At 50.5% G+C, this 14,736-nt stretch overlaps 1 protein-coding gene across 3 annotated transcripts in view; it reads left to right on the forward strand.

The window, feature by feature from the left end:
* Positions 1–14,736, forward strand: part of IGSF3 (immunoglobulin superfamily member 3) — a 97,003-nt gene that overhangs the window by 69,171 nt on the left and 13,096 nt on the right. For all 3 annotated transcript variants that reach the window (XM_032486958.1, XM_032486960.1, XM_032486959.1), the window contains 2 exons: positions 1,527–1,931; positions 13,677–14,087. In XM_032486958.1, the coding sequence (XP_032342849.1) occupies positions 1,527–1,931; positions 13,677–14,087 (816 nt within the window). The remainder of the gene's footprint in view (positions 1–1,526; positions 1,932–13,676; positions 14,088–14,736) is intronic.

The raw sequence follows: 14,736 nt of genomic DNA on the forward strand, positions 1-14,736 counted from the left end.
GGAACCAGTGGGGAAAGTTCTGGGCATCCAACAATGGTTGTCGTTTCCATCCTGTGAGGCTAGAAGTGGCTGAGGAGTGGTTAAGACTTAGTCCAGGACTGTTTCTCTAGAAGTAATTTTACAGTATCCGGTAAATATCCTCTGATTCTTTTTCATACCCGCCGTATGTGGTTTCCACAGCCAGGGATTACCAAAGGGCTCAGACCTGATTCTACCAAAAAGTTCATTCTGTGCCTTGTCTTTTACCTGTGGAGTTTAAAATACTTTCCTTTATGTCTATTTTGTGTGTGTGTGTTTTTGGTAACAAATTCCATATTTAACAAAATACAGTATATACTGTGTGCCAGGTACTAGTCCAAGTATTTTATAAATACTAACTCATTTAATCTTCACAAGGACCCATTTTACAGATGGGGACATAGAGGCAGAGAGAAGTTAAGTATCTTGCTTGATGTCACACAGCTAGAAGGTATCAAAGTTGGGGATCTGTCTTCAGGGTCTTTGCCTTTAAGCACTGCCTTAGGCTTCCCAAGAGTAAAGCAACGTAATAAGGCCCCTGGAATCAGTCACATGCACATTTGTAGCCTGACTGCCATTTGCTGGCAGCTTGACAATGAGCAGTTCATTTTCCCTCTCTGGGCCTCAGTTTCCTCATCTGTAAGAAAGGGTGATAAGCCTGCCTGTCCTGCAAGGTGGCTTTGAAGATGCAGTGAAGCAGACTGAAAGCAAAGCGTTGGCCCCATGCCCGGCACATAGATCACTCTCAGGAAATACTGGCTGCTCACAGTCTTGTGATCATAACCAGTGTGTCAACAGTAAGTCGTTTCAAGGCTTGAGGGACTCTGACCGCTCACACTGAGGAGTCAGTGTTAGGGATCAGAGACTCTGTGATATGGAGAGCCTCACCTGCAGAGCCCCTCCCACCCAGACCCCTCCTGCTGTGGGTCCCTTGCTGCCTTTGTTCCCTGGACTCCTTGAGGAGGTGAGAGGGGCTGGTGAGCAAGCCCGCGCTGCCCAGCCCGGGGAGCACAGGCACCTGCTCCCCCACCTCCCCTTCTCCAGCCCCGGTGCACTGGCGGGCCAGGCAGAGGAGGCAGTGGGGCAGGGGGGTGGGAGGGATGTGTCTGCCTCACATGTGGTGGTGGAAATCGGCCTTTGGGCTTTTTTCTCCTGTTTCAGCCTAGAATCCTAAGATTTCCAGGAATGGCGCTGCCTACATGTACTCAGTCCTTTCGAGGGAGCTGATGCAACACAAATCCACATGTGGGTTTCGTCACAAATCCATGTGCGGTTTTCATCAGAGAGGGTTTGCTGTTGTTGCCGGCCACTTTCTGTGGGTCCTATCAACTCCTGGGTTTGTGTATCAGTGTGCTAGCAAAAGTAATACTGGCCTGGGCATCAAAAGAGACCCATGTGTGAGCTTTGCTCTGTGCTGCCAGCTTTGCCGGGAGCCCCATCACCATGCCCCAGCACCCTGAGAAAGCCAAGTGTCGCCTCTGGCCTGAGTCTCTCTGCTCTCTTTCCAGAAACAGGCTTCGCAGTGACCGCCATCTCCCGCACACCGGGGGTGACCTACAGTGACTCCTTTGACCTGCAGTGCATCATCAAACCCCACTACCCGTCCCGGGTCCCTGTGTCTGTGACGTGGCGGTTCCAGCCGGTGGGCACGATCGAGTTCCATGACCTCGTGACCTTCACCCGGGACGGAGGGGTCCAGTGGGGGGACAGGTCCTCCAGCTTCCGGACCCGAACGGCCATCGAGAAGGCTGAGTCCAGCAACAACGTCCGCCTGAGCATCAGCCGAGCCAGTGACACGGAGGCGGGCAAGTACCAGTGCGTGGCGGAGCTGTGGCGGAGGAACTACAACAACACCTGGACGCGGCTGGCCGAGAGGACCTCCAACCTGCTGGAGATCAGGGTGCTGCAGCCGGGTAAGGGTCCTGCAGTCACGTGTGTCCGCTCCAGCTGCCAAGGCATGCAGGGAGGAGGGAGGGGTCAAGCACTGAGGCCTTGGCACGGCTGCTTTTATTTCTCAACTTTCTGGTTTGAGAAATTGCAAAATGGTAGGAAGTTGCAAGACTCAGATTCCCTTTTCATGGTGGCAGATTGTTAACATCTTACCGCATTTGTTTCTCCCTCTGTGTGTATTTTTTGTTGTTTTTTTCAATCATTTGAGGGTAAGTCTCCCAATATCAGAACACTTCCTCCTAAATACTTCACCGTGTGTTTCTGAAGATCAGGACTTGGCCCCACCCAGCCGTGGCAGCATCATCGGACTCTGGGAATTTCACATGATTACTGGACATTCCCAGCATCTCCCCAATTGTCCCAACAACACTTCTTACAGCTTTTTTTCCTTCTAAATAAGGATCCAGTCAAGGGTCACACATCTGTTCTTTTTTTTTTTTTTTTTTTTAAATGGAGTTACTAGGGATCGAACCCAGGACCTCATGCATGCTAAGCATGCACTCTACCACTGACCTATACCCTCCCCTCAGGGGTCACACATCATATTTAGTTGTTATGTCTCTTTAGACTCCTTTAATCTAGAGCAGTTCCCCGGCTGTGTGTGAGTGTGAAGACGTTGACATTTGTGAAGTATGCAAGCCAACTTAACTGTTTGGCAGAAAGCTCCATCTCTTTACTTAATGTCATCTCCTATAATCCTTGCAACCATGATGTGAGTGAGGTACCAATGTCCCTTGTTTGCAGACAAGAAACCTCGTCAGGGAGAGGGGACAAATAACACGCACTTACTGAGCATCTGCATGATGCCAGGGTTGGTTATTTTATGAGAATTTCACAGCAAGCCCAGAAAAGATTAGGTGATCAGTCCAGGGTCATGTAGCTGCTAAATGGAGCCAGGTTTTGACCCCTTGTCGGTCTCTCTCCCACACTGTTTCCCTGATCCTGGCCCTGTGCTCATGCACTGGATTTGAGCTCCCCTCTCCCGGGCAGGCAGGTCTCCCACAGCAGGTGGGAAGGATGCTCTAATTGGGGGAGCCTTAGTCCGGGGCTTTCTGCAAACACTCTCACCCTCATCAGGACCTTCCCCCAGTGGGGGAAGAGTAAGTACGCACTACTCTTAGGGTTTCCTCCATGTCTGGCCCTGTCTCTGGTCAGGTTGGAAGCAGGCGGAGGGTGGAACACCTCCTTCCCTCCTGTTGCTGACCCTGAGCAGGAGAGTGCAGGCACCTACCCGAAGGTGCAAAGGGACATGACTTTGCAAAGGCTTTTTTCTGACTTTCTGCTCCACCCACTTTGCAAATATGGTTTGAACACCTTGCCAAAAGGATTTTTCTTCCTGCGATGAGTGCCCAACCCACTCTGCTGCACCGCTGCAGAGGGTCACAGTGTTTGTTGTTTTTGGCAACATGAGGGCATGACCTGGCAGCGACTTAAGTTTGTTCTTCGCCTCTTCCAACCCCATAACAGAGGAGTGTGTTGAGCCGGTTCGGAACGAGCGAGTTGTGTAAATGGTGGGATGGTTCTAGGGCCTATACTTGCCCAGGGAAGAGGCTGTTCTGCTTAAGTGGCTTTTCAGGTTAACAGAGGGTTAAACAGAGACCCCATTCTGTGTGAGCCCTTGTTGTGGAAAATGCCATGGGACCTGCTTGCCTGCCTTGTGGAGTAATTGCACCCTTTGTGGTCTCCTCTGGCCTCGAGGTCAGGCTGAGAGCCTGGGTGCCCGTCACATGGTTCTGCAGCTGCAGAAGGTACAGGAGGAGCTGACCCCAGGGCCCTGCCTGGCATTGCCTTTTTGAATAAATCCCTAGTATCTGTTTGTTTCTCTCACTACTTGGAATCTAAGACTGGAGGGCCTAAGGGAAGAAAAAGGAATTGGTTCATCAAAGGTTCTAGTTATTTGGATTCTGATTAATTTATGATGCTATTAAAGGGGAAAGGGGACGAAAGTATTAAGTACCTCCTGGGTGCCAGGCATCGTGCTAGGTACCTCTGTTTTCTTTTTAAATTCATCCAACGATGAAATCATGTTGATGTTTGTGTGCCCATTCTGCTAATGAGGAAAGCAAGGCTCCCAGGGTTTAGGAGCCTTGATGGAGGCAAACCAGCTTGTCAAGTGGAAGACAGATTGGAGTGAGGTTGGAGCCTCGGTCTCCCTGACTTTCATATGTCTCCATTTTCCATTATGACATTTTATTGCCTCCTGGAGTTAGGGGACCCTGCTCTGGGGACTGTCTTCGTGTCTCATGTAGCTCACACTGAGTCAGTTTGTTTGTGTTTTCACAACAAAAGCGAGAACAAGCAGCAGCTGGCATGGGAGACTCAGGAGCGCCAAGGTGCTTGACCTCTGCTCCGAGGTGCGCAGTAATGCACTTGGCTGGCCCTCTGGGGGCTGCAGGGAGTGAAGGGAGGCGCTGAGGCTGCGCACAGCTCCCGGGAGTGGCTGTGGCACCAGGGGGAGTGCATCCCCCTTAAGTGTTACTCTCTCCTTATTAAATATGTATGCATTTAGCACTTAATATTTTCCAAAGAGCTTTGGGTCCATTTTTACTCTTTTTCTCACACGCCCTGGTTGGTACTGGTGCTTTCATTTGGGGGAAGTAGAAGTGGAGAAATACCAGAGGGCTGACTGTGTGCTGGAGTCTGACCTGGACACTTGGTGTATATGACCTCATTCACCTTCGCTGCAGCCCTGGGAAGAAGGCATCTCTTTCCCATTTTATAAATGAAGAAACTGAGGCCCAGAGAGGTTGTGACTTGCTGGAGTCAAAAAGTAGTGAGGGGGGCAGGGTAGAGCTCAGTGGTATAGCCCATGCTTGGCATGCACGAGGTCCTGGGTTCAATCCCCAGTACCTCTATTAAAAAAAGAAAATATGGGAAGTGGGGATGTGAACCCAGGTGTGAACTTTATTAAAAAGCAGTTGGAGTGGGCAGAAGGGAGACTCTGACCTTTTTTAAGGCCCTATCATCAGAAATTCTTCTCTCTGCCCTCAGTTAACAGCCTAATTTACAGACGTGGTTTCTCTTCATCGGGGCCCGGGTGGGGGAGCAGGAGTAACAGCAGTAACAGTGGTAGTGCCTGATGTCTGTTGCACTTTCCTTGTGTGCCCTGTCACCATCCTGACTGCTTTGGGTACAGTAACTTCCTTAATTCTGACTTAATCCATGCAATGCCATGAGCGGGTACTAGTTCCACCCATTTTACAGGTGAGAACACTGACACAAAGGATAAATAAATTATCCAGTGATCCATAATATGTGGCAGAGGCAAGATTCAAATACAGGCAGGCAGTCTGGCTCCGGAGTCCAAGCTCTGAATTTTATTTTATGGCATTTTTTTCCCCTTCAGGAATCCTCTTTGGTACCATGTACTTTGATTTAACGCCCCCTCTCTCTGGTTTGCCATCCCTCATGTCCTGATCCCCTTTAGCAAATACTTAATTTTTGCTTTTTTAAGTTGGGGTCACAAGGTACCTGTAGAGGTTCCTCGAGATACAGTTTGCCAACGGTGTAGGAGTTGAATTTGCGCCTCCTCTAATGACTCTGTTTCTTCCAACTTCTGCCACCAGGTGGCTCCAAGGCTTGGGGACATCAGAACTCAGCCCAGTGCCAGCTTCTCTTCTTTCTACTCTCTCTCCATATCTTGCCTCTCAAAACATGGATTCTTATTCCTGCTCTGGTATTTTCTATGGGAACACCCAGCACCACCCCCTCCCCCTTTAAAGATGATTTTGTTTTATATTCTGATTCTAACAAAATCAAATTGAAACCCAGGGACTGTTGGCTCACTCATGTGGGTCCTTTTGTCAGCCTTCCACAGCTGACTTCATCTGCTCCCAAGAAAGCTCTGTGTGGTCTTTGCCCCAGACCAGTCCTCGCCAGAGCCACCTGCTGACCTGACCACATCACGGGTATTTGTTCCACTGAAACCTCTGGCTGGATGGCATGATGAACTTGCTGTGGCTCTGTTACTGACCATTCTAGACATGTGCTTCCTGTTCCGAATGCCTGTCCTGGAGGAAGTCTTCTGGGAACGCTTCCCTCTGGCTTTGCTGTTGGTTTAGCTTAGCCTCACTCCTGCTGATGGAAGAGTGTGACCCCCCGCAGGGGGCATTTAAGCAGGACTTTAAGCCAGTTCAACATATTCAATTCTTAGGTCTTAATCAATTCTTTTCTCTTTTAATTTTGAAGCATTGCTTTGCTTCCCTCTGATTTTCATTAGCACCAAAAACACCCTCCAATTACATGTCCCTAAATACAGAAGCAAATAAGGGAAGTGTCAGCACTCATGTTCCAAATATTTACAACCCCATCTTGGTCTGGCTATTAAATACTGCACATTAAAATTGACAAAGCAATAAACAAGCTTCCAGGAGGACAGCCTCCGGTGGAGAGAGCCGACTTGTCAGTGGGTGTATTCTGCTGGGACGTTACTGACGGGCAGTCAGGATGAATATTTAATACCCTCTGGATGCTGCCAAATCCGTTCTCTCCAGTTTTTTATTGCTGACCTGGCAGATGGGGAGAGCTGAGGGCTTTTTCTTGACTTCCGTGAGTCTGGGGCTTGCGACAGTGGCTCTCCTTGTCAGTCTAGTAGGTGACAGGCTGCCCCATCCTTCGGAGGGATTGGCCCCTCCTTTGTTTCAGGAGAACCTGGGAACCTCCATCCCACGTGCATGGGGCTTCTGCCAGCTGGGTATTCAGAGACAGAGTGAGCATGAGAGCAGGAGCCTTCGAGGAGTCCCCAGCCCTCCCCCGACTCCTCAGGCCTCGTCATCATGGTGACACCAGGTTCACCTGTTTGGAGTCAATGAGCAAGGGTGACTGCTCTGTCTGCAGACAGGTAAGGCAGACAGGGCGTGTCTGGGTTACTCCGAATTAGCTGTTTCCACCTCCTAAATGCTGCTACCTTCTCCTTGCCTCCTCCCGCCCAGTGCCTTCCGCAAGCGTGTTTGAGCACCTGCCGTATGCCAGTTTCCGTGCTGGGTGCTGCGGCTGCAGAGGTGTGTGTCCTGGTCCCTGCCTGTCAGGCTGTCCGGAGGCCTGGGAAGAGAGGAGTGCAGGGAAGAATTCCGGGCGTGGTAGAGCCAGCCCAGGCCATGGGCCATAGGCCTGAAGGGGGAATCGGCCTCCATGGCCGTGGGCGGAGGGAAGGAGTGGTGGGGAATTCAGGTGCAGGCCAGAGCACGAATAAAGAACCTCATGAGGGAAGAAGCAGCGTGCTGGTTTTGATATGACTGAAGCATGGGGTTGGAGAGAGATTTGTCCCCAGGTAGGTTGGAAAGGGCCAGGGGAGCCCCATTTGTACATAGCAGTATGGAGGGTCACCATTAGTGAAGGTGAAAAGTAAAGGCAGACCAGACAGCCTGGGTTTCAGTCCTGTTTCTGTCACTTACGAGCGGTGTGACCTTGGGCAAGTGTCTTTGTAGAACTGAGGATAATAATAAACTGAGCAATTAGGGCTTTAGATGGTCCTCAGATTATATGCTCTCTTTTTAATAACAATTTAGAATCATCTCTCTACTACTCTAAAATAAAATTCATGGACAGTATGACATTCCCACTCACTTAATCTTTAAAAAGTTGTTACAATGCCCCAATTGTGGAGGAAAGGAGAAATTTATAAAATAATATGTTCTAGCGTGTCAGTGCTCAGGGCCAGCTGCTCTGGGAGGCTCAGCCCTACGGTCGATGCTGCAGACGCTGCAGAGGGCAGAGGCACGGCCAGCCTGCCCCTCTGGCTCCCGGGCAGCACCACCCTCTGGACCAGTGCCTGACATCCTGGGAAAAACTCTTGCGACAATGCTGAACAAAGCAAACGCCTCCCTTGATTTACCTGGCATATGTTAAAACTATGCAAAAGAAAAAAAAAGTGTTCATAGTAAAATGAAAAGTAGGTTCTAGGTGCAGAGACAGTTTTCACTTCTATGGATGTGGTTCCGAAGTCATGCAGGACACAAGGCAGAGCTGTGTTGCACAGAGTCGTCCCAGGCTGGGTTGATGTCATCGCTGGCTCTAGTCCATTCTGTACTTCCCCCACCTCCGCCCCCACCAGAGACCTCCCACAGCTTTCTGCGGTGTCCCTCGGGGTATCGCTGCCCTGCTAGGCTCTAAAGCTGGTAGCAGCGAGTTCCTCCTTGCAGCTTGGTGGGACTGAGGCTGGAGACCGGAAGACTCTTGAGAATAAGGTTTGAGAAAGAGATGATGAGGGGCTCAGACAGGCTATGACCGTGGGGAGGGGAGGGCAGGGGGCCAAGGGCGGTGTTTAGGTTGCAGGGACTCGAGGGTGTAGTAGTTGCTTGACTGGCAGGTGCCTTTGCCCCTCCTCCTCTGAGGACAGATGGGATACTGACGTGTGCACGCACGCACAGACACTCTTTCCCCATAGCTCTGTCTTCATTCTCTCCCAGAGTTTTGGCTGGTTTGCGTCCCTCAATGAGAAAAACCTCTGCTGTCCAGCCACTGGCCCCTTCTACTCCTAATGATCCTGCTTATTGTCACATCCTTGTAATGAAGAACAGAGTCTCCCTTCTCTCCTGCTCCCTCACTGCCCGTCTGCTACCCTCTGGCCTCTGCTCCCATCGCTGCACAGGAACTGCTATCTCCAGAGTTACCTGCAGCCACCTCACTGCCACACGTGTGGCTTCTCAAACTCAGCGCATCAGAATTACCTGGAGGGCTGGTGAAGCCGCAGGTCGCTGGGCCGCTGCCATGGTGGTTGTGAGTCAGTGTCTCCACCCCAGGCGCTGCTGGTGCTGCGTGTCCGCAGGTGGTCAGGAGCTGGTACCCACTCCGGGCCCCTTGCAGTCTGGTCGGGGCTCACCTTTCCAACTTCATCTACCACACCTGACCACCTGCTCGTCCCTGAATACGGTGCACAGAGATGTTCTCACCTTTGCTCACCTGTCCCCTCTCCCTGGGGTGCCCTTCCTCTCTCCTGCTCTGCCCGGGAAACACCTACTCATCTGTTTTCCAGGCCCTCGCTCGGATGTCACACATGGTTGAAAATGTTCTCTCCCCCTTGTCACAATTTCCTGTATGTTTCCGTACCGCCAAGAAAAGCTCAGTCACATCTTTATTCTGTCAACCGTTTATTGTTTGGCAGGTGATTGCATCATCGCCTCTGCCCTTCAGATGCTGATGATTTGGTAGGAAAGAGAAAAACCTTAAAAAAAATTAACTTCAACATAAGGTAGCCACGTGTAAGAGAGCTCTCACGGGGTTTAAGGGAACCCTTTCTTGATGAGAGAAAAGAGTTTGGGGTGAGAAGCGCACACACAAAGCAGAACCCGCAGGACAGGTAGGTTGGATAATGAAAGAGCTTCGCTCCTCTGCGGCCAGGGGCCTGTGCTGGCAGGTGGGGCCTGAGCTGGCAGGTGGGGCCTGTGCTGGCAGGTGGGGCCTGAGCTGGCAGGTGGGGCCTGTGCTGGCAGGTGGGGCCTGAGCTGGCAGGTGGGGCCTGTGCTGGCAGGTGGGGCCTGAGCTGGCAGGTGGGGCCTGTGCTGGCAGGTGAGGCCTGGCCCATGGCCTCTCTCACCCCTCCTTCTGCGTTTTCCTCCCGCTGACTCACTGTTGGGGATTAACCAAGCCTCAGTCCTCAGAATCCTTTCTTTCACTTCTGTGTTTATGGCCTAAGTCCATTCACTGGCACAGCCAAGGCCAAGGTTTCTCAGGCTTGAAGGGGCAGTTGAACCACCTGGGGACCTTGTGAAAAGGCAGATTCTGGTTCAGGAGGTCTGGGACGGGGCCTGCGAGTCTGCATTTCTCACAAGTTCCCAGGCGACACGAATGCCGCCAGTCCATAGACAGTTATTCCCAGTAGCAAGTTTGCCACTTACGTTTGGCAGTTTGATCTGACATGGAGCTTTGAACATGGGGCTGAGCCTGGAAACCAAAAAGAAAGGGGAATAGTGAAAATGTAGGCTGTGTTGATTAGATACCAGCCTCTGTGCTAAACACTTTCTGTAGAACATTGCTTTTCATCTGCACAGCCCTCCTATGAGGTGAGTGCTCTGACTGTTCTCATCTTGCAGATGAAAATACCTACAGTTCTTAAGGGGGCTGGGCTCTCCTAAGCCCACGAGGAAGGTGGAGCAGGCAGGCCACACATCGCCCAGGGCAGTGCTGGGCAGGACGTGGGAGTGCTTCCTAATTAGTCGTGCGGGCTGCCGTCTCCCCTGGGCTCCAGGAAAGGTCCTCCTTGTCCTTGAGATGTGAGGGGAAATTCAGAGCACAGAGTAGGAGCTGACCCCTCGCCCCTTATCAAACATGCGCCAAATTTCAAAAATGCCTCTCTTTCAAGCTGTTCAAGACTTCACAATATTTTGACATGGAAAGGAGAACAAAAAATGGAAATGCTTTGAAACATTTCTCTTCCTTGGATTTTTGTTCCCAGACCACGTGACTGAGTTGAAGTTTAGTCATAGGAACCCAGTTTAACATATGCAGTTACTATAGCAATGGAGGTTTCCTTAGTAACAGTTGCAAAAATAAATCTGGGCCCAATTAATAATACATTTTAAAGCTCTTTCTAATCTACACTGAGCAACCCAGTTTCGTTGGCCAAGAACCAGATAATTCAGGTGGTATCATTTGCTCTGATACAGATACCATTTGCATGCAGTGAATTGGGTTGGAAAGGAATGAAAAGGGAGCTGGTTGTTTTAAGTATTAGAGGCATCGGATCTGAAAAGTCGACGGGCAAGCAAATGGGAATCCAGTTTCCAGAGCTTGGGGACTTATCGGTAAAGCCTTCCCCGGATCCCACTGACCTGAGGACTTTGTAGATTTAGAGAAGGAGAAGGCAGGAGATGGGGCTTTTCCCCAAAAAGAGATGAAACCTGAAAGGTGGGGTCGTGGGCCATGGGATTTCTCTCAGATGGGTGCTGGGTACGTTTCTGCTGGCTTGAGAAGGTCTCTGGGTGTGTGAGTTCAGCTTCCTTTGTGAAGAGTGTCACCTGACTTAGCACGAGAGACACAGCCTCAGAGTAGCTTTTGTAGTCATGGTTTTGGGTATCGGATTCTGCCGTACTCAGCTCGCTGAATCAACTCAGCCACTCAGAACCTTTGTCTGTGCCTTACCCAGTGCCCAGGTGACAGTCTGGAGCTTTCAGGAGTTTCAGTTGCCTTGGCACCTGGGACTCAGACCTTGATGCTGTCTTTCCACACCAAGCTCAAAGCAAGCCAGCTGGCTAGTGCTGGCAGAGAAGGCCCAATCCTGTGTCTGGATCAAGAGACTGACCAGCAGGGATGCTGGAGACCGGCCCCGGCCAACCTGCCCTGGCCTCCACTCTGGGCAGGCTCGTTGGAGGAAGCCCAGCTCACTTGCCCTGTGCCATGCCCTGGGTTTCGTTCTCAACTGCTGAGTGATTTGGTCTTCAAAGAGCAAAGTGTCAAGAGAGCGGTTAGAGTGGAATGATGATTGTGTGATTAGCTCCCTAAGAGGAACTTGAAATTGTGACTTTTTCCCCTTTTTTTTTTCTTCTTATTTTCAGTAGGGGCAGACGGTGGGTAGAGGAAGCAGAGCCAAGTATAATAATGAGGGAGTGGGTGAGATCTCAGATTACCTTCATAAGATATATTGCATCAGACCATGGCTTCTTGCCACCTTAAAGGAGAGTGCGGTCATTAATTAGGGGGCAGGGGGCCCTCGGCAGTCTGCCCTCCACTTCTGGTTTTGGAGCAGCATAGCGAGGGGAAGGGGAGGCTGGAGTTGGCTCTGTTCTGTCCTGTTGCTTATCGTTTTCTTCTTCATCTTCTCCCTCCCTCTCCCTTAAGCAGAACACCTCAGCATCCTCTAACCACCTGCTGCCATGTTTCTCCAGCCCAGTCTCGATCACTCACCCACTCACACATCTCAGCAAACATTGATCAAGTGCTTCCCAAAGCCCAGGCTCTAGGGGTGCAGTGATGAGAACGTCCCCAGGCAGGATTTATTCTTCAGGGCACCCCCACCACTGAGCCTCATGAAGAGCACTGAGTGGGTGCACTCTGAATATTTGCAGATAGAACGGGAAAAGCTTGTTCTCTCTCGGGGGGGCTCACAGACGAGGGTGGGAGTGAGACGTTAGGAAAAACAGCCTGAAGATACATAAGGATACTGATGAAAGCGCAGGGGAGGGGCATCTGACCCCGCAGGCTGTGAGTGAGGGGGGAAGGACTCAAGGATGAGTAGAGAGCAGGGTCAGAGGGGAGATGGTAGGAGACAGATAGAGGGGACAGCTGAGCAGACCAGAGCTTAGGGAGAAACTGCATGGGGAGACGTGGTGTGGGTGTGAGGGATAGGGCGTGGACCTGAGTGAGGACAGTAGGGTGAGGGCCGGATCCCGGAGGGACTTTGTACTGTGAAAGGAATTTTTTTTCTTTATAATCTATAAGCAGTTGAGAGCCATTAAATTTAAAAAATTTTTTTTAAATTGAAGTTGATTTACAATGTTGTTTCAGTTTCAGGTACATAGCAAAGTGATTCAGTAATCACTTTTTCAGATTCCTTTCCATTACAGGTTATTACGAGATACTGAATATAGTTCCCTGTGCTATACAGTAGGTTCTTGTTATTTATTTTATATATAGTAGTGTATATATGATAACCCCAAACTCCTAATTTATCCCTCCCCTCCTTTCTCTTTTGGTAATCATAAGTTTATTTACTATGTCTGTGAGTCTATTTCTGGTTTGTAAATAAGTTCATCTGTATCATTTTTTTTCAGATTCCACATATAAGTGATAACATATGATATTTGTCTTTCTCTGTCTGATATCCTTTACTTAATATAATAATCTGTAGTTCCATCCATGTTGCTGCAAATGAGATGATTTCATCCTTTTTTATGGCTGAGAAATACTTCATTATATACATACACCACATCTGTATCTAGTCATTGTCGATGGGCATTTAGGTTGCTTCCATGTCTTGGCTATTGTAAATAGTGCTGCTGTGAACATTGGGGTGCATGCATCTTTTCAAAATTTTTTCCAGATATATGGCCGGGAGAGGGATTGCTGGCTTATATGGTAACTTTTTTTAGTTTAAGGAATCTCCATACTGTTTTCCATAGTGGCTGCACCCATTTGCTTTCCCACCAACAGTGTAGGAGGGTTCCCTTCACACCCTCTCTAGCTTTGGTCATTTGTAGAATTTTGAATGATGGCCATTCTGACTGGTGTGAGGTGATACCTCATTGTAGTTTTGATCTGCGTTTCTATAATAATTGGTGATGTTGAGCATCTTCTCATGTGCTTACTGGCCTGTCTGTATGTCTTCTTTGGAAAAGTGTCTATTTAGGACTTCTGCCTATTTTTCGATTGAGTTTTTTTATTTATTATTAAACTGTATGAGATGTTTATTTGCATATTTTGGAGCCATTAAACTTTGCAACTAGGGGGATGATATGGGCAGGTGTGTGTTTCAGCTGGATTCCCCCCAGAGGCCATGTGATGGTGGGGGGAGCAGGCAGGAGACCAGGAGAGATGGGGAGGACCTAAGCTGGGGTGAGGCAGGGAGGAAACAGATGGAGGGATGTTTGGGGTGCAGTTGGTTCTGTGCCGCTGTCCTCATGCCTTTGGAGGACGCCCATCAGTGTTCAGTCCTCTAGGAACTGAGCTGGGCAAAACCGAGCAGGCAGCCTGGAGGCGGGATTTGGGACGGCCCCGCTTGTAGGAATGTGTAGTGATGCTGTGAGTCTGCTGAGGCGCCCCCTTTTCCTTTGCAGTGACAAAGTTGCAGGTGAGCAAATCCAAGAGGACCCTCACCCTGGTGGAGAACAGACCCATCCAGCTGAACTGCTCAGTCAAGTCCCAGACCAGCCAGAACTCCCACTTCGCCGTGCTCTGGTACGTCCACAAGCCCTCGGACGCCGACGGCAAGCTCATCCTCAAAACCACCCACAACTCCGCCTTTGAGTACGGCACCTACGCGGAGGAGGAGGGCCTGAGGGCCAGGCTGCAGTTTGAGAGGCATGTGTCCGGGGGCCTGTTCAGCCTCACTGTCCAGAGAGCTGAGGTCAGCGACAGCGGCAGCTACTACTGCCACGTGGAGGAGTGGCTGCTGAGCCCCAACTATGCCTGGTACAAGCTGGCAGAGGAGGTTTCAGGGCGCACAGAAGTCACCGTGAAGCAGCCAGGTAAGGACAGAGGACGCCGCTAACCTGAGCCAGTTGGCTGGGAGACTGCCTGTGGGGGGTGCGGGGCTCTGCAGGGTCCACCCTGGATGTGGGTACATTACATAGAGCATCATCCTCGTGCACTGTGGGTGCGGTATGTAGAGCATCATCCTCGTGCACCGTGGGTGCAGTACGTAGAGCATCATCCTCGTGCACCATGGGCCCACCCATTTGACCTAGTGTGTCCTGGTGCTGATGGTGAACTCAGAGGAGCATCCCTGGCTCTCCTGTTGTGGACAGCATCTTCACCAGGGAGAGGCCCAAGGGTCAGCTGTGGTTCCCAAGATGCTGCAAGGCAGGATCCCTGGCAGTGCCTGGATCTCCTCCTGGGTTTGCAGTGTGCACCTTAGATCTCGGGCCAGTGCCAGCTCCATACCCAGGACTCCTGCCTAGAAGGCATCTTCTGGTTTCCTGCATCTGCTTCCCTCTTCTTCCTTACCACCCTACCCCAGACCGGGGTTGAGCCCTTTCTGTCTCCAAACCGAATCACCACTTGACCCCATCTTGGACCCTGTTGGGTGCAGCCTTATTCTGTTCATATTCTGCTACATGACAGTTGATGTCTGACCTCTGCTGGAATACTTCCAGGAACAGAGAGCTTACTACCTCC

Source organism: Camelus ferus, chromosome 9, assembly GCF_009834535.1.
Source record: "Camelus ferus isolate YT-003-E chromosome 9, BCGSAC_Cfer_1.0, whole genome shotgun sequence".
NCBI classification, from domain to species: Eukaryota; Metazoa; Chordata; class Mammalia; order Artiodactyla; family Camelidae; genus Camelus; species Camelus ferus.